A 20,697-nucleotide genomic window follows, 5' to 3' on the forward strand; every position below is an offset into this window, starting at 1 on the left:
TTTCTTAGATTCTGTATTTGTCTATTTGGCATCCATTAATTGCTAGCCAAACTAACAGCCAAACTTATTCATATCTCCTCTGTAATCCAGCTTTTGCAGGTATGCAAAATTGCTATTACAAACCCTCCAATCAATCCTGAGTCCACACTCCCAACCACCTCCTTTATCAAACTCGCAGACATCAAGCCATTATTTCATCTGCCCTATATCACTCAGGGCCAAGTACCAAACAGCTAAAGACCAGACCTCTAGCCCTGAACCCGCCAACATTATTCAAAGTAGCCAGTCCTACACTGTTTACCCTGCCCTGCTTTGCCTTTCCTGTGGAAACCCCAATAAAGGCTCTCTGGCTTCCCCTTGCAACTTTCTGCCTCCTGACCAAACCTGGTGCTTTCCCCACGTGGCCCTGCATGGCATGGCATGCCCCTTCTCTTGAGGAAACTGTAAGTAATAAATTCTTCTTTCAATAGCATTAGCCTCTTTGTGTCATCAATCAGTTACCTTCATAAATTAAAGCACAGGAACAAATCAGATCTTAAATTAGGCAATGGTTTCTTAGATATGATATGATATCAAAAGCCCAACCAATGAAAAAGCAGATAAACTGGACTTCATCAAAATTACAAACTTTTGTGCATCAATGGTCACTATCAAGAAAGTAAAACAACAACCCACAGAATAGAAAATATTTGCAAACCAAGTGTCTGATAAGGGTCTAGTATATAGAATATATAAAGTACTCTTACAGGGACTTCCCTGGCAGTCCAGTTGTTAAGACTCCATGCTCCCACTGCAGGGGGTGCGGGTTCGATTTCTGGTTGGGGAACTAAGATCCCATTTATGGTGTGGTCATAAATAAATAAATAAATAAATAAACAAACAAACACATAAATAAAGTACTCTTACAGTTCAATAAAAGACAAGTCACATTTTTAAATGGGCAAAGGATTTGAATAAACATTTCTCCAAAGAAGTTATGCAAATAGCCAACAAGTACACAAAAAAATGCTCAACATCATTGGTCATTAGGGAAATGCAAATCAAAACCACAATGAGAAACAAATTCAGCAAAGCTGGAGAATACAAAACCAACCAATAAAAATCAGTTGCATCTATACACTAACAATGAACAATCTAAAAAAGAATTTAAGAAATAATTCCATTTATAATAGCATCACATATAATGAAATATTTAGGAATAAATTTAACTAAGGAAGTGAAGACTTGTACACTGAAAACTACTACAAAACATTTCTGAAATTAAATAGAAAAACATCCCATGTTCATGGATTGGAAGACTTAATATTGTCAAGTTTGACAATATCACCCAAATCAATCTATGAATTCCATGTAATCCATATCAAAATCCCAACAATTTTTTTATAGCAGAAAGAGAAACTCATCCTAACATTCATATGGAATCACAAGGAACCCTGAATAGCCAAAACAATCTTGAAGAACAAAGTTGGTTCTTGATTTCACACTTCTTGATTTCAAAACTTATTACAAAGCTACAGTAATGAAAACAGTGGGGTACTAGCACAGGACAGAAATACACACCACAGAATAGAATAGAGAGCCCCCAAATAAATCTTCACATGTATGGTCAAAAACTTGACAAGGGTGCCAAGACCATTCAATGGGTTAAGGACAGTCTTTTCAACAAATGGTCCTGAGAATACTAGATACTCATATGCAAAAGAATGCAGTTAGATACTTACTTTACACCATAAAGAAAAATTAACTCAGAAGTGATCAAAGGCCTAATTATGAGAGCTAAAACTCTTAGAAGAAAACACACGGAGGAAATCTTTATGACACTGGATTTGGCAATGATTTCTTGGATATGACACCAAAAGCTCAAGCAACAAAAGATAAGATAGATAAATTGAACTTCATCAAAATTAAAAACTTTTGTGCATCAAGGACACTATCAAGAAAGTGAAAATACAATCCAAAAAATGGAAGAAAATATATACAAATCATATACTTGATAAGAGCTGAATATCTAGAATATAGAGAGAATTTCTATAACTCAACAACAAAAATAAACAGACCAATTAAAAAATGGACAAAGAACTTGATTTCTCCAGAGAAGGTTTACAAATGAACAATAATCATACGAAAAGATGCTCAACATCACTAGTAATTAGGAAAATGCAAAATAAAACCACAATGAGACACCACTTCATACATATTAAGATGGCTATTTTTTTAATTAACATATAATTGATTTACAATATTATGTTAGTTTCAGCATAGCAATTCAGTATTTTTGCAGACTATACTCCATTATGGGTTATTACAATAATAGGAATAATTCCCTGTGTTACACAGTAAATTCTTGTTGCTTATCTGTTTTATATACAGTAGTTTATACCTGTTAATCCCATACCCCTAATTTGTCCCTCCCCACTTCCCTCTCCCCTGTGGTAACCACAAGTGTGTTTTCTATGCCTATGAATCTGTTTCTGTTTTGTATATACAATCATTTGTATTATTTTTAGATTTCACATATAAGTAATATCATATAGTATTTGTCTTTCTCCTGTCTGACATTTCACTAAGCATAATATTATCTAGGTCTATCCATGTTGATGCAAATGGAAGAATTTCATTCTTTTTATGGCTGAGTAATATTCCATTATGCACACATACATATATGTATTTATATATATAACATCTTCTTTATCCATTCATCTGTTGATGGACACTTGGGTTGCTTCCATATCTTAGCTATTGCAAATAGTGTTTCAATGAACATTGGGGTGCATGTATATTTTCTAATAAGTGTTGTCATTTTTTCCAGATATACACCCAGGAGTGGAATTGCTGGATCATATGATAGTTCTATTTTTAGTTTTTTGGGGGAATCGCCATACTGTTTTCCACAGTGGCTGCACCAATTTACATTCCTACCAACAGTGTACGAGGGTTCCCATTTCTCCACATCCTCTCCAACATTTGCTATCTGTAGACTTTTTGATGATAGCCATTCTGACAGGTGTGAGGTGATATCTCACTGTGGTTTTGATTTGCATTTCTCTAATAATTAGTGATATTGTGCATCTTTTCATGTGAAGATGGCTATTCTTTTAAAAATGGAAAATAACAAGTGTTAGCTAGGATGCGGAGAAACTGGAACCCTGGTGTATTCTGGTGTATTGCTGGTAGGAGTAAGAAATGGTGCAGCTGCTATGGAAAGCAGTATGGTGGTTCCTCAAAAAGCTAAAGAACTGTCAAATGATCCAACAATTCCACTTCTAGGTATCTACCCAAAATAACTGAAAGCAAGGACTCAAATAGGTACTTGTACATCCATGTTCAGAGCAGCATTACTCACAATGTCCATTAATGGATAATGGATAAACAAAATATGGTACATACATACAATGGAATATTATTTAGCCTTGAAAAGGAATGAAGTACTGACATGTGCTAAAACATGGATGAATCTTGAAAAAGTTATGCTGAGTGAAAGAAACCAGACACAAGAAGCCACATTTTATATAATTCCATTTATATGTAATGTTCATAATAGGCAAATCTATTAAGACAGATGTAGATCAGGGGGACTTCCCTGGCAGTCCAGTGGTTAAGACTTCACCTTCCAATGCAGGGGGTGAGGGTTCGATCCCTGGTTGGGGAGCTAAGATCCCACATGCCTCACGGCCAAAAAAACAAAACATAAAACAGAAGCAATGTTGTAACAGATTCAATAAAGACTTTAAAAATGGTCCACATCAAAAAAAAAAAAAAAGAAAGAAAGACAGATGTAGATTAGTGGTTACCAGGGGCTAGAGGGAGCATAGAATAGGGGAGTGATTGCAAAGGAGTAGGGGGTTTCTTTTGGGGTGATGAAAATCTTCTAATTGAAAGTAGTAATGATTGTAAGACCTTGCGAACATGTTAAAAACCAGTGAATCGTGTATTCTTAAATGGTGATTATACAGTATGTGAATCATATTTCAATAAAATAAACTGCCCTTCCCCCAAAACTCTCTGACAGATCACATCATTACTCTGCTTAAAACTACCCACTGACTTTCTGTCCCAATTAGTACAAAATGCAAAGTCCTTTCTGTGGCCCACAAGGCATTACAAAATCCAGCTCCTGCCTCATGTTCTCCTACACCCTCCCACCCCAACACCATTGTTCACTTAGCAATAGCCACTCCAGCCTCCTTTCTACATGCCAAGCATGTTCCCACCTCAGGACCTTGGCACATGCTGTATCCCTACCTGGGATGCTATTGCCCAGTATATACATCAACATCACTCATTCCAGACTCCTATTCTCTACTCAAACATCATCTTAATGAAAAAATTCCTAGAAAACATGATTTAAAATTTCAACCCCTGGGCTTCCCTGGTGGCACAGTGGTTAAGAATCCGCCTGCCAATGCAGGGGACACGGGTTCGAGCCCTGGTCCAGGAAGATCTCACATGCAGTGGAGCAACTAAGCCCGTGTACCACAACTACTGAGCCTGCACTCTAGAGCCTGCGAGCCACAACTACTGAGCCCGCGTGCCACAACTACTGAGCCTGCGTGCCACAACTACTGAGCCCGCATGCCTAGAGCCCGTGCTCCGCCACAAGAGAAGCCACTGCAATGAGAAGCCCGCGCATCGCAATGAAGAGTAGCCCCCGCTTGCCGCAACTATAGAAAGCCCACAAGCAGCAACAAAAATAAATTAATCAACGCAGCCCAAAATAAATAAATTAATTAGTTAAAAACAAAAAATTTCAACCCCTGCCCCACAAAAACACATACCCTCATATCTCTTTATCTGGTTTTATTTTTCTTCATAGCACTCAATACCATGACATATCATACATGCTTTTGTCTGTCCGTCTCTCTGTCTGCTAAAACCTATGGTATCTCCAGTATTTAGAACAGTGCCTCCACATAACAAGAACTGAATAAATACAGTATGATAGATGCATGGATGGATGGATGAATTTGAACAAATGAATGAATAAATGGAAGCAAAAAGACAAACAGAAATGTAGTAACTTGTTTTATGAAAAAATATGTAGTAAATGGTAGGGCAGAGACTCAACCTAGGTCTGCCTGACTCAAGCCCAGGCTCTTTACTTCTATGCTATGATTCCATTTACTAATTTGGAGACATTGGAGGAATTACTTGTTGGGTGGAAGTGCATTTTGTATAATGAAAAGATATCACATACATCTCGAAATCCATTTTTTAGTTCCTGTCCATTTTCATGGAACTACCAAATTACATGGAAAAGCATAACAATTGACAGCCTCCAAAATGACTGAACTTCATTTATTTTATATTGCTCAGCTATTTTAACATTATGCTAATTAAATGAATCTGACTCCCTCTCTAAAGACAAGAACACCAAACCAGCTGCAAACTCCAAATCTCTCTCCACCTATAATGTATACTAATGAGAACATGCCAAAGGAAATGGGCCTTTATACCTGGTGGGCATACAGTAGGTTCTGCTCTTGCAAGAGCCATTCTGGGGCAGAAGAAAACAGGGATCTAAGTACAATACCCCTCTCTTTCTGACCAAGACTCAGGGGACAATTATAATAACTTTTAACTTTCCAGACTAGGCTACAAGGACAAGAAATAATGGGCTAAGTGGTAAGTCACTCGTTTTATTAACATCAGTTTCTCCACACTTACTACAAATGTTTAAGTATTGATTAAACTTATTCAAAACACCTTACGCTTTGTGGTTCTTAATTTCCTGTCTTCTCTACTTCAGATGCTAAGCCATGTCTACCTCCTACTGCATACTCCCTACGAAGACTTGCCCAGCTCTCTGAAGAAGAGGTACGACTAAGCACAGAGATCAGGTAAGCCCAGGTAAGCCAGTCCCCTCATTTTACAAGTGAGGCATTTCAAGCCCAGAAATGATAGTTCCTGTTGAAATCACATATAACTTGTTAGTAGCAAAGCCTAGGTTAGTATCCATGTTTCCAAGATTCCTTCCAGAATAAAACTCTTTCTACTCTAATACTAAAGATAAAAAATATATACTTTTCTGGTTTACTTAACTTCTAAGTTTTCAAAATAGAGGAATGTGTCTAACTGAATCTTATAACCTCAGAACTTAGATCAGTGCCCAACACACAGTAGGTATTAGTATGTATTTACTGAATGATCAATTGTTTAAATGGGAGTTACTTTATTAAAAAGTATTTCTGGCGAATTCCCTGGAGGTCCAGTGGTTAAGGACTGGGTGCTTTCACTGCTGGGGTGGGGGTTCAATCCCTGGTTGGGGAAGTAAGATCCCGCAAGCCACGCAGTGCAGCCAAAAAAAAAGTACTTCTGATCTTTATTAATTAAATATTTAAAGGCAGTTAGAATACGCCTAACTTTAACTACAATAAATAACCAAGAAATTCCTCTAGTTTAAAACTAAATTGATCCTGGGACTTCCCTGGTGGTCCAGTAGTTAAGAATCCGCCTTCCAATGTAGGAGACACGCAGGATCGATCCCTGGCTGGGGAACTAAGACCCCACATGTCACGAGGCAACTAAGCCCACACGCTCTAGAGCCCATGTCACAACTAAGACCCGACGCAGCCAAATAAATAAAGATTAAAAGTTTAAAAAAAATTCAATCAATAATAAAAAAAACTAAATTGATCCAAAAATTCCTCCTGTTTCAAATAAAAATCATTTTCACAGGATATCCTTCCTTCTCAGCAAACTCTATTCATTAGAGGCACACATTCCTGGAAGAAGCTAACTGCCTCAGGCCTTAATTCATTTCACCTAAACTTAAGCAAAGGCAAATCTCAGAGAACTTCCAAATAAAGGGAACCAAAAGAAAAAAAAACTGACAGAAATAATAGGAAAGTGACCAAGTACAAATAGTTGCTGAATGTGATGCTGAAAAGCCACTCTCCTTCAGTTATGTATACCTATTCAGTGTGTCATTCCATTAAGAGTCCTGGTAGCGCCCTTGCCCAATTTTTAGAAGACTCAGGACACTTGAGAACCTAGAATTGAGATCCACTGCTAGAAATGAATTTAAAGACAGAAATGTGACTCTTAAATAATGAAATATATCCAAATTTAACCTAATATATTTACAAGAATTCTAAAACTAACACACCTTAGACTAAAACTAAAAAATGAAGCACTATCACATATATTAAGTGATCTTTCTAATACCTATACATATATAAAAAAAAAGAAACAGGTATCATGGTTTATCATTTTATAGATAAGGCAACTGAGGAGATGAAGCAATTCCTCTACATTACAAAACTAATTAAGTGACATAGCCAAGACTGAACCCTAGGAGTTTGCTGACTCATAACTCCAGTCTCTTTATATCAAAGCACAGTGAGCTTTCATAAAGCAGCCAAAAGGATTTTACAAGAATCTCAGACGACAATTTAATCATTGGAGCATTTTTACAAAACAAAATCCCAGGATGACAGTAACAGAAACACCATGTGTTTCACACATTTTTAAATGCATATGATACATACATAAAGTATACTTAATAAATAAATAGGAATACTGTCGTGTCCTCTCTGTAGTCATGTCTCATACATGTCTGTGAGAGAGTTTTCAAAGCCATCATTTTAACACAGCCCTATTTCTTTCGTGTTTCCCAAATCTGGCTCCTTAGCAAAATCACAATGGCTGTGCTCGCAGGTGCAAAAGTACAGGCTCCCAGGCCCCGACATGGAGATTTTAGTTTAAACAAGCTCAGAATCTGCATTTTAACTGCTTCTATTATTTAAATGTTTGTTTTTAATCTGAAAAATAAGCATTCTAGATGATTCTGATTAGCCAAATATGCAGTACTACCCCAACAGAAGTCTTAGAGAAAAAGCAAGCCAAGAAAACCTATGAAACTGAAATCCAGAGACAAAGATTATTAACGAATTGCCCCAGCCCTGAAGCCAGAAGAGAACAAAAAGGTAAACGACAGCCTTATTCCAACCGTGAACCCAAACGTAGCTTTTTTTGCCCCAACTTGCTGACCTCTCCCTAGTACCATGCTATGGGACAGATGTAGATGCTAAGAGTTTCAATTTTAACATTCTAAAAAAGCTTGACTCTACTAAAACTCGGTAAAGCCCAAAACACAAGCATAAGACTGTGATGGGTATTTAAGTGGCAGCTTTCCCCCAGACCCTAGGCAAAAATTGACACAGAGAAGAGGATCTGGGGTGGGGAGTGATGAGGCAGAGTGGAGGAGCTGACCTAGTGAGAGAAGTTGGCTGGCCCACTGGTTTCACTGGCCCAAACAGGAGTCCACAGAAAAAAACACTCATGAATGAGAGTCCTCTGAGTGATACTGAGAACAGTCCCCAGGAGGGATTCCTAAGCAGGATATAATAATCAATCATAATCATCATCTACTTACAAGCTGCCTCTTCTTGGAATGCTCAACTCCTTCTGAAAAGCAAAACACAAACATAAGTTAGAGAGAAGTAAGGACCCATCTGAGTCCTACAGGTCTGTACTAAATGTCCTAGAAGATTTATAGCATCATATTAATAATGGCAAAAACTCAATATTTCTAAATAATAACCTTTTTCTTTGTCTCTCAAATTTTAGTGAAATAATAAGCAGTCTGGTTAACTATCTATCATCTGTCTCCTCATTCTTCCTTCCCAAAAGGAATGTCTCATGGAATACTTGCAGCACTTTCACCACTAGATGGAACCAACTGGCCAATGAAGATTCCAGGTATTCACTGGGCCAGCCATCAATGGCTGATGAATTGTAAAGGACTCATATCATTAGAGTCAGTGATATGAAAGGAATGAAATGGAATATTTTCTTTAATTATAAAATATTTTTGACAAATAAATAAGTACAGAAAATAATATCACAAAGAGATGACTATACACACCACTGGCATGAGAGATAACCCTTGTAATAGCAGATGGGCCCCTGTGACTTGCTTTCTAAATTTATCAAGTCCCACCTCCCACTAGTCTCCACTTAACAACTATTCTTAATTTTTTGCTTATCTTTTCCATAAGTGTCTTTATTTTTTATTACATATATCCATAAATTATTAGTATTGTTTTACACATTTTTAAATTATATACTTAAAACACTGTATATATTCATCTGCTGATATCAATCTACATTATAATTAGGAGATTCACCCATGTGAATATATTTCACTTTAGTTCATATATCTATAGTACAGTAGTCCAGTCTATAGATTTTTATAGTATTTATTTATCCATTCTCCAGTAAGTGGAAATTTAATTTTCTTTCCATGTTTTTCTTCTCCATCAAAACAATGCTCCTATAAACATGCTGTACTTGCTTCCTCATGCACATGTATAAAAAGTTTCTTGGAAGTATACACTTAGATGTGGCATGAACTGAGTCAGAAACTGCATCAGAAATTGCTCCCAAAATGACTGTACCAATTTACCTTTCCCCTCCAACACTTCCTAAGAGTTCTCCTTTCCAGACCTGTCTCTCAAACTCCTGACACTTATAATCAATTGCCTTCTCAACATCTCAAATCCAAAGTGTCCAAAACTGAATGTGTTCTCTCCACCAAAACGGACTCCAACCATAGCCTTTCCCCATCTCAGATGACGGTAATTCTATTCTTCCTGTTGTTCAGACCAAAACCCTGGACATCTGGACTCTTGTTTTTAACACACCCCACATCCCATCCAACAGGAATTCTTAATGGCTTTAAATTTAAAATACAGCCAGAATACAACCATTTTTCACTATCTCCAAAGACTTACATGCTTACAATCTCTTAACCAAAAACCTTGGATTTAGTCATGTTTTAGAAATCAGAATTGGGGGTGGGTAATAAAAGTAATAGCATATATATATATATATACACACACACACACACACACACACACACACACACACACATATACATATATATATAATACCCTCAACAAAGACTAGGTCACCAACAAAATACATCAAAAACATTAAGATTTCTCCAGTAAAGTGTATGATAGCCACAATAAATGTGATAAAAACTCTAAAGAGTCTCAGTTCAGTTTTGTCACCAGAAGAGTTCAAATTAGGTCAGGTTTTACTGCTAAATGAGTTACAGAATCTCTTGGGTTTTGCTATTACGATCTAAGCCACCATGGTCTCTCCCCAGCCTCACAACTGTCTCCAACTGGTATCCCATTCCTGCTTCTATCCTTAACCCACATGGTCTATTCTTAACAGAGTGATCCTTTTAAAGGTCAGTAAGATCACAACACTCCTACTCAAAATCCTGGAATGGCTCCCCATGTCATTCAAGAATAAAAGTCAAGACCTAGGTGGGTGACCCACCACCCTTCCCCAGTATCTCTCTGACCTCCTCTATCCCGTGCACACTTGCACATTTTGATTCGGCCACACTGGACTTTACTGTTTGTCAAACACATTTGGTATTCTTCTGCCTTAAAGCCTTGTGCTAATCTGTGCACTCTGCCTAGAATGCTCCTCTTCCCAAAATATTTCCTTGGCTAACCCCTACAGCTTTCAAATCTCTTGGCTCAATTTTCCCCTGAGTTCTTAATGAAGCCTACTACCCTGATAGCTCTATATAACATTACAATGTATTTTCCACCCCATCACACTCTTACTCCACTCTGCTTTTATAACCAATACACTTTCAATACACTTACCACTTCTAATGTACTACGTAATTTACTTGTTTATAATGTTTATTGTTCATTTTCTGTCTTTCCCCACTAAAATCTAAGCTCCATGAGTGCTGGGATCTTAGTCTGTTTTATTTAGTAATGTACCTCAACCACTTAGAACAGTGACTGGCAAGTAGTAGGTGCTCAAAAATTTGTTGAACAAATGATTTCACATACTCGCCAATACCTGGCATTTGTTAGACTGTTTAATTTTTGTCAATCTAATGGCTGTGATCATATCACAGAATGGGTTTAATTGTCATTTCTCATAATTACTAGTGAAGCTAAACAGTGTTTTATATGTTTATTGGCCATTAGGGTTTCCTCAACTGTGAATTGCCTATTTACAATCGTCCCTCGGTATCAGTGGGGGATTCGTTTCAGAACTCCTGGCAGATACTAATACCTGCAGATGTTCAAGTCCCTTAGATAAAAAAGTGCCATACAGTACAGTTGGCCCTCCATATCTGCAGCTGGGGAGCCCGCCAAGACGCAGGGTCAAGTGTATATCCCTGGCCTATTTTTTTATTAGGTTTTCTATCTTTTTTCTTATTGAGTTATAGGCATTTACCTAATATATTCTGGATACTAATTATTTGTGGATTATATTCACTGAAAATGTTCTCTCAGTCTTTTTACTTTTTTTTAATGGAGTCACCAAAGAATTTAATTTTATATCATCAAATCTATTATTCTCCTTTATATTATCTATTTTTACATATAAGAAATACATCCCTAAGACTCCACGCTCCCAATGCAGAGAACCCAGGTTCGATCCCTGGTAGGGGAACTAGATCCCACACACATGCCACAACTAAGAGCTCGCATGCCTCAACTAAGACCCAGAGCAGCCTAAATAAATAAATAAATATTAAGAATTACATCCCTGACACAGAGAGACATGAATACATTTATTTATATTTTCTTCTAAAAGATTATAGGTTTACTTTTCACACTAAGTTTGTGAATATACCTGGAACTTATTTTTGCATATGGTGGGAGATAGGAATCCCATTATATTTTTTTCTATAGGAGTGATCAATTATCCCAAGCCATTTATTAAATGATATGCAATGTCAGTTCTGTCATATATTAAGTTTCCATGTACACATGGGTGTCTTTCTTGACTATATTCTATTCCACTGTGCTGTCAGCCCCTGTGCCTATACCACACTGTTTAATTGGTATAGCTTGACAATAAATCTTGATATTTGTAAGGCAAGTCCACTCACATTGTTATGAGTCCTCAAAATTATGGGAGTTATTCTTGGGACTCTGCTTCCGTAGTTGTGGTGCACAGGCTTCAGTAGTTGTGCCTCATGGGCTCTAGAGCACAGGCTCAGTAGTTGTGGCGCACAGGCTTAGTTGTTCTGCGGTATGTGGGATCTTCCCAGACCAGGGCTCGAACCCCTGTCCCCCGCAGTGGCAGGCGGATTCTTAACCACTGCACCACCAGGGAAGCCTGGGAGTGTGGATTCTTACCAACTGGACCACCAGGGAAGTCCCTGTTGTTTTGTGGTTGTTGTTATTTTGTTTTTGGTTTTTTTTAAATGCATCTCAAAGTAGACTGTGGACATCAGTACACATTTCAGTATGTATATCATTAAGTAGAATTCAGTATTTGTTTACAACTTTTTCATGTTGGGTTTTTTTTTAAGGTAAACTTATAAACGCTGAACTGCACAAACCTTAGGTATACCAGTGAATAAGTATGATAAATGTATATGCTCAGATAACTTAAATCCCTATCAAAATACAGAATACTTCCATCAATTCAGAAAGTTTCATCATGTCCTTTCTTGGTAAATCCCCAACAAACCACTATTCCCTTGCCCCAAACAAACACTATTCCCATATTTTCACCATAGATTTTTTTTCACCAGAGCTTCATATCAATGGAATTATACAAGTATGAACCTCTTTATATAACCCCTTCTTTCACTCAGTATAGTGTTTCAGAAATTCATCCATGTAGTTGTATATAACAGTAGCAATATCCAATCATATTAATATACCACAGTTTATTTATCCTTTCTCCTACTAATGGACATTTGAGTTATATCCAGTTTTGAGCTATTAGCATTCCTGTACAAGTCCTTTTAATAGGCCTATGTCTCATTTGTCTTGAGTAAATAAGAGTGTAATTGCTGGGTTATAGGATAGATGTATGTTTAGTTTTATAAGAAACTACCAGATATTTTTCTAAAGTGATTAGACCATGTTACACTTCCATTAACAATGTATGAGAGTTTCAATTGCTCCACATTCTAGCTAATATAGGTTACCCTCGTTAATAATATAAGAATTGCTCTACATTCATGCCAAGATATGATATCAGCATTTTAAATTTCAGCTATTCTTGTGAGTGTGTAGCGGTATCTCACTGTGGATTTGCATTTTCCTGATGAATAATGATGTTGAGCATCTTGTCATGTGCTTATTAGCCATCAGTACATATTCTTGTATGAATTACCTTAAAATATTTTGCCCTTTTTATAACTGGACTATTTATCTTTTTATTATTGAGTTGTAAGCGTTCTTCATATATTCTAGATGCAAGTCCTTTATTAGATATTTTTATGAGTATTTTCTCCCAGCCTGTGGCTTGCCTAGTGAAGTTATAAGTGGTGTCTTCTTTTTTTTTTTTTTTTTTACCATGCCACACTGTTTGTGGGATCTTGGTTCCCCGACCAGGGAACAAACCCGTGCCCCCTGCAGTGGAAGCGTGGAGTCCTAACCACTGGATCACAAGGGAATTCCCATAAGTGGCGTCTTTTTTTTTTGAAAAAGACAGATTTTTCTTGTCCTCATGGAGCTTACAGTCTAACGGGAAGAAAGACAATAACTGAGTCATCACACACATAACTAAAGTAGTTACAAGTTGGGATCAGTGCTCAAGCAGAGAATAACAGGGGCAAGAGAAGTTGACTTCATTTTTATCAAAATGACACACGCATCTGGTTAAAAAAAAACACACAAACGCTACAGAACAACTTCGAATAAAACAAACAGAATCCTTCCATCCTCTCTCCTCAACCTTCAGTTCTATGAGGCTACTTTTAACCTTTCTCTTTTAATTCTTCTGCTGATTGGCCTCTATTTCTCTAGATAATATGCTTCTGTCCTCTTTTCTTTTTTTTTTAAATTTTAGAATTTTATTTATTTTTTTATACAGCAGGTTCTTATTAGTTATCCATTTTATACATATTAGTGTATATATGTCAATCCCAATCTCCCAATTCATCACACCACCACCATCCCCCGCCATAAGTGGCATCTTTTTTTTTTTTTTTTTTTTTTGCAGTACGCGGGCCTCTCACTGTTGTGGCCTTTCCCATCGCGGAGCACAGGCTCTGGACGCGCAGGCTCATCGGCCATGGCTCACGGGCCTAGCCACTCCGCGGCATGTGGGATCTTGCCGGACCGGGGCACGAACCTGTGTCCCCTGCATCGGCAGGCGAACTCTCAACCACTGCACCACCAGGGAAGCCCATAAGTGGCATCTTTTGATGAACAAAAGTTTTTACTTTAATGAAGGTCAATTTGCCAGTATTTTTTTAATGGTTAATGCTTTTAGTATCTTGTCTAAGAAAACTTTGCCCATGCCAAGGACACAAAAATATTTTCCTATATTTTATTTCCATATGCTTTATGGTTTTAGCCTTTATATTTAGGTCCACATATGTTTATGATCCACCTCTGAATTAATTTGGGGGTAATATGTGAGATGGGGTTAAGGCTCATTTTTTTCCATATGCTATCCACTTATTCCAGCACCATGTATTAAAAACACTATTTTTCTCAACAGATTGCTTCGCCACCTTTGTTGAAAATCAAATTGTAATAGAATGGGCTATTTCTGGCTCTCTACTGCACTCTACTGATCTATTTTTCTAGCCTATGCCAGCACCACACTTTCTTGATCATGTAGCTTTATATCAAGTATTGAAGTCAGATCATGGGGTGCTTTAACTCTGTTCTTTTTCAATATTGCTTTGGATATTCTAGATTCTTTGCATTGTGATATGAATTTTAGAAACAGATTATTCACTTTTACCCAAAAAAGGCCTGCTGGGATTACAGACCAATTTGGAAAGCAGTGACAGCCTAATATCGAGTCTTTATATCCATGAACACAGTATTTCTCCACTAACTTAGACCTGCTTTAATTACTCTAAGCAATGTTTTATAGTTTTCATCAAAAAGATCTTCTACTTCTATTGCTAACTTTATCTCTAAGAAGATTTTTTAAATTGAAATATAGTTGTTATATAATATTATATAAAGTTAAGATGATTTTTGAAGCTATTGTAAATAAAATCTTTATTTCACTTACCAATTGCTTGCTTCTGGTATGGGAAACCAATTGATTTTTTACATATTAACTGTATATATTACAACTTAAATTCATTATTATAGTTGTAATGACTGTTTTGTACATTCCCTAGGATTTTTCTATATAAACAATCATGTTCTCTATAAATAGTTTTACTTCTTTCCACTTTCTAGGATTGTCTGTGGTACACATCCTTGCCTTGCTTCTCATTTGATTGTAGAGGGAAAGAGTTCAACATTTTACTACTAAATATGATGTTAGCTGTAGATTTTTCATAGGCCACTTTGATCAAATTGATAAAGTTCCTTTCTATTCCTAATTTGTTTAGAGTTTTTATCAGTAATGAGTATTGATTTTGCCAAGTACTTTCTCTGCATATGCTGAAATAATCATATGGTTTTTCTCCTCTATTGTGTTAATGTGGTGAATTACAGTGATTGATTTTCTAGTATTAGACTAATCTCGCATTTCTGGGTTAAACCCAACTTTGTCAAATACCCCATTAGATTATCTTTGCTAATATTTTATTAATGATTTTTACACCTATGTTCAGAAGGGATAATGGTCTCCAGTTTTCTTTTTTTTTTTTTTTTTGCAGTATGCGGGCCTCTCACTGCTGTGGCCTCTCCCGCTGCGGAGCACAGGCTCCGGACGTGCAGGCCCAGCAGCCATGGCTCATGGGCCTAGCCGCTCCATGGCATGTGGGATCTTCCCAGACTGGGGCATGAACCCGCGTCCCGTGTATCGGCAGGCGGACTCTCAACCACTGTGCCACCAGGGAAGCCCTCCAGTTTTCTTTTATTATAATGCCTTTGTCAGATTCTGGTATAACAATTATGCCAGCCTCCTAAAACTGGCTGTGAAGTGTTCCTGCCTCCTCTATTTTCTGAAAGAGTTTGTGTAAGATTGGTGTTATTTCACTAATAAAACCATCTGGGGTCTGGAGGCTCTTATTTAGGATTTTTTGCCTATATGTTAGTAAATAAGATTGGCCTATGTACTTTTTCTTCTCAGATTGTCCTTGTTAGCTTTGGCTTCATGGTTATACTATCCTCATAAAATGTGCTAGGAAAGTGTGTCCTCTTTTTCTATTTTCTGAAACAACCTATGTAAAACAGGGACTATCATTCTTTGAACCTACATGACAGTTCTGGCTTCTTGAATAGTTTAAACAGGTAACATGACGTGGATTTATGTTTGGGGGCAATAACAATAAACAAAAATTCTATAAAATGCATCTCTGAATCCTCTTTAAACAAGGAAACGCATCCATGGAAATCCATCCCTTCTGCATTTCTTACCCACTTCTTGCACCTACACAAAAGCCTACATTTGCAAGATGGATGCCCAGGGTTCCAGATCAGTACATTCTGTGCCAAGCTTTCCAGTACCATACAGACAGGCCTAAGGAAAGGAGAAGAAGAACTGGTCTCCAATCAGATAAAGGTAGTCCAAGGAACAATGATTTCCCAGTCCTCCCTTTCCCAGAGAATATTCATAGCAGGCTGAGGAAGAAAGCTGCATAATCAGGAAATATGGCTGAGGTAAGAAGAGCATTCATTTAGGCAAATAACCATAAATTCTCTGACTCGTCACTTACTCTTAGAAAGTAGGATGGTAATATCTGACAATACATTAACAACATCAGGTGAAGCCTGTCCCATCCAACTTTCTCTGACCTACTAGTTATCTCTGGACTCTCTGTATTCTTCATGATGTTCTGATTAGCATTCTGAACACATTCAAGTCTATCCTACCTTGAGGTAAGAAAAAAATTTCCCTTAATTACTACATACCCCTCTTCAACCACTGCCTTATCAATTCTTTTTTCCCTTCACAGTCACACTTCTTGAATGAGCTGTCTACATTCACTGTCTCCAATGTCTCACCTTCTATTTTCTTCAACACACTGCAGATATCCCGAGACCTTACCACCCCATTTAAGCCATTCTTGCCAGGTTACCAATGGTCTCTATGTAAAGAACCTTTGCTGCATTTTTAGTCTACCTTTTCTTTTTGGGGCTTGACTGCTCAGCAGCATCTGACAGTATCATTCATTCTTCTGTTTCGAATGACTTTTCTATCCACGAAATCACTCCCCTGTTTTACCTCTTATCACTACTTAAACAACTTCCTTCATCTTAGATGCTCAAATGTTGATTGTCCTTAAAGCTCTCCCTGGAAACTCCTCTCTACACACATTTTACAGATGATGCCAATATTTGTATCTTCATCCCAGATCTCTCTCCACTATACAGTTGTATATAGTTTTATATACAACTACCTTGTCCTTAATATGTCTGAAAACTCAACTTATCTTTCTATGCAAACTTGCTCCTTCTGTTTTCCATTTCAGTGATGGTACCACCAAACTCAGAGTCATTCTTGATTCTTCACTTTCTCTCACACTACACATCCAATTATTCATCAAGCCTTGCCAGTTTTACCTCCAAAATATCTACCTTTAGTCAATTTCACTTTACTTCCACTGCTATGTCTCCTAGTCCAAGCCAGCATCATCCTGTAACATTCTCCTAACCGACCTCACTTTAGTTTTGTTCCCCTTGATTCTTAATGTTATATAAATGTAAATATCATGTAATAAGTATCTATTTTCTAAGTGGTAATATATGAGTTTAACAAAACAAATAATGCAGTCAAAAAGATCTTTTTAAAATGCAGAACTGACTGGGTGATTCTCTTCTTAAAAACCCTTAATAACCCTTAATGGATAAAGTCTAAAATCCTTCCTGTAGTCTATAGGGCACTGCCTAGCTGCTACTGCCTTCCTCTCTAGCATCATTTGCACAATTCTCCAGGCTTGCTGGAGTTTTGATCTTTTAGACACACCATACTCTCTCTCTCTCACCCTCAGGGTTTCACAGCTATTATTCTCTCTGCCTTTTCCTTTGCTCTTTTTATACATTCTTGGACCTTAGCTTAAACCTCATTTCCTCTGAGATTTCCCTATACACAGTTTCCCCAGCCTACCTCTATTTAATTCCAACACTTTACTATAATTAGTTGCTTAACTGTCTGTTTTCTGAGACTGACTGTTAGCTGGAGGAGGAAAGATCATTCTTGCTCACAATGGCATTACTAGCACCCAGCACAATACCTGGCCTAGTAAGTACCAAATGAACGTTTGATGAATAAATCAGTGAATCAGTAACGTAAGTAAATGGTACTTACTATTATCACTATCATCATTATAAGGCTCACATAGGGTCCTGCTCATTTGAAGTTATATTGATGAAAACTGTCAATTGCAATTAGGTCAGCAAAAGAGGCTTTACTAGAGACAGGATATACTCTGCTATCACTTATATTATTTACTGACAGTCTTCAGGATGGTAGCTATTATTCCACTGTTCGTTTTTGTTTTGTTTTGTTTTTTTAAAGCTTTTAGGAGAGGGAAACAAACAAAACAAAACCATTACCTACCAAGGAAATCCACTTTTATACCATTTACTAAGTGGCCTTAAAAGGACCATTATTCCTGAATACAAGCTTTTCCTGCGCTCTGGCAGCAAGCATTCTGCTGGGATGCACAAAAACCTCCCTTTCCTGTGTAGCAAATGTACCATTACAACTGCTCTGGGCATTATGGTGTTTTAGCTCCACTTATTTACACTTGAGTGTGAGTGTATCTTGAGGTCAGGAACCAAGGGGAAATCAATGTATATGTAACTATAGTGCGCTTATGAAACTCTAATGTATTTCACTCCTCTTGTTCCATTAAATTCAGACGTCCTCACCCTGAGAACAGGTTCCAATGACAAAATATTTACATTATACAATCATATTAAGAAACATGGAAAAGAGCACAAAATTTTAAGTTAAGAAAACTAGGTTCACGTTATGGTTCAATAACATATAACTTCTGTGGCCTGGGATTTCACCTACCTCTAAAGCTCAGATATAGTGCTTATAAAGGTCAAATAAAATAATGTATACAAAAGTATTTTATTCTATAAATTGTGACAGAGATGATATGTGTTGTTTTCATATGAGTTTGAAGAACAGTAAAAAGAGGCTGATGATCCTAACAGGATATTTCTACATGGCATAAAGAACTCAGGGCTCAGAGTCAAAAAAATATTTAAACACAGTTCTACTATTTACTTTGCTCATAAATCCTGGTCAGTCATTAAAAGCCTTTCTAAATCTCATTTTTCTTATCTGCACACCTGAGATAAAAATACCTATTTTGCCTATCTCAAAAAGTTATTCCAAGGCTACAATAAGAAAACACATTTAAAAGCTTAAGGTTTTCATAAAAAAGATGCTCCATATCATACGTCATCAGGGAAATGCAAATCAAAATAATAACAAGACAGTACTACACACCTATAAGAATGGACAAAATCTGGAACACTACAACACCAAATGCTGGTGAGGATATGGAGCAACAGGAACTCTTATTCACTGCTGGTGGGAATGCAAAATGGTACAGCCACTTTGGAAGACAGTTTGGCAACTCCTTACGAAACTAAACATACTCTTATTTTATGACCCAGCAATTGCACTAGGAGCTGAAAACTTATGTCCACACAAAAACCTGCACACAGATGTCTGTAGCAGCTTTATTTATAATTGCTAAAACTTGGAAACAATCAAGGTGTCCTTCAGTAGATAAACAGATAAACTGTGGTATATCTAGGCAATGGAATATTATTCAGCACTATAAAGAAATGAGCTATTGAGCTATGAAAAAGGCATGAAGGAAAATTAAATGCATATTACTAAATGAAAGAAACCAATCTGAAAAGACTACATACTGTATGATTACAACTATATGATGTTCTAGAAAAGGTAAAACTATGGACACAGTAAAATGATCAGTGGTTGCCAGGGGTGGGGGCACAGGGAGATGAACAGGCAGACCACAGAGGATTATTAGAGCAGTGAAAATACTGTGTACGATATTATAATTATGGATATGTCATTATACATTTGTCCCAACCCACAGAATATATAACACCAAGAGTGAATCCTAAAGTAAACTAAGGCCTTTGGGTGATTATGATGTGTCAATGTAGGTTCATCCTTGGTTAAAAAAAAAAAAGAAGTACCATTCTGGTGAATGATATTGATAATGGAGGAGGCTATGCATGTGCGGGGGCAAGGAGTATATGAGAAATATCTGACCTTCCTCTCAAATTTGCTGTAAACCTAAAATTGCTCTAAAAAAAAAATACGGTCTTTAACCCCCCCCCAAAAGAAGCTTAGGACTTGACAGTTTGGATTATCATTAATAATAATAAGTTGCATTTTTCTAATCTGACCCACCTCCAACAAGGTTTAAATGCTAATGGATGAATTGCTGACTCTGCTCCACAAACTCAAGGATATATTGTTTAGAGTCTCTAAAATTTTTATTACTGTGTTGGATCCCTCAAGTTGACATATTTTGACACTGTCTGCCGAAAATGATATATCTCTCTTTTCTTGAACTATATTCTGAAGCTGCAAAGAAAGCTGTACATACTAAATTCTAGAGAAACAACCACTCACTCCCTTTCACTTGTCCACAAAACAAACTTCTAAAGGTATTACATACAAAATAAGATGGTGCTCTTCATATGAGGAATCACTATCTATATGCATTACTCATTATTCACAATGACTAAACCCATAAAATATTTCCAAAGAAAAGACAAAGGCCAAGTGTCTAAAGGCAACAACCACTACCCCCACAAGTAAATATGC

General features: G+C 37.0%; 1 protein-coding gene across 7 annotated transcripts in view; it reads right to left on the reverse strand.

The window, feature by feature from the left end:
• Positions 1-20,697, reverse strand: part of MAST2 (microtubule associated serine/threonine kinase 2) — a gene marked incomplete at its 5' end in the record, with an annotated part of 199,737 nt that overhangs the window by 110,604 nt on the left and 68,436 nt on the right. For all 7 annotated transcript variants that reach the window (XM_081226012.1, XM_081226011.1, XM_081226013.1 and 4 more), the window contains one exon: positions 8,375-8,406. In XM_081226012.1, the coding sequence (XP_081082138.1) occupies positions 8,375-8,406 (32 nt within the window). The remainder of the gene's footprint in view (positions 1-8,374; positions 8,407-20,697) is intronic.

This window comes from Mesoplodon bidens, assembly GCF_964165515.1.
Source record: "Mesoplodon bidens genome assembly, chromosome: 2".
In the NCBI taxonomy this organism is placed as follows: domain Eukaryota; kingdom Metazoa; phylum Chordata; class Mammalia; order Artiodactyla; family Ziphiidae; genus Mesoplodon; species Mesoplodon bidens.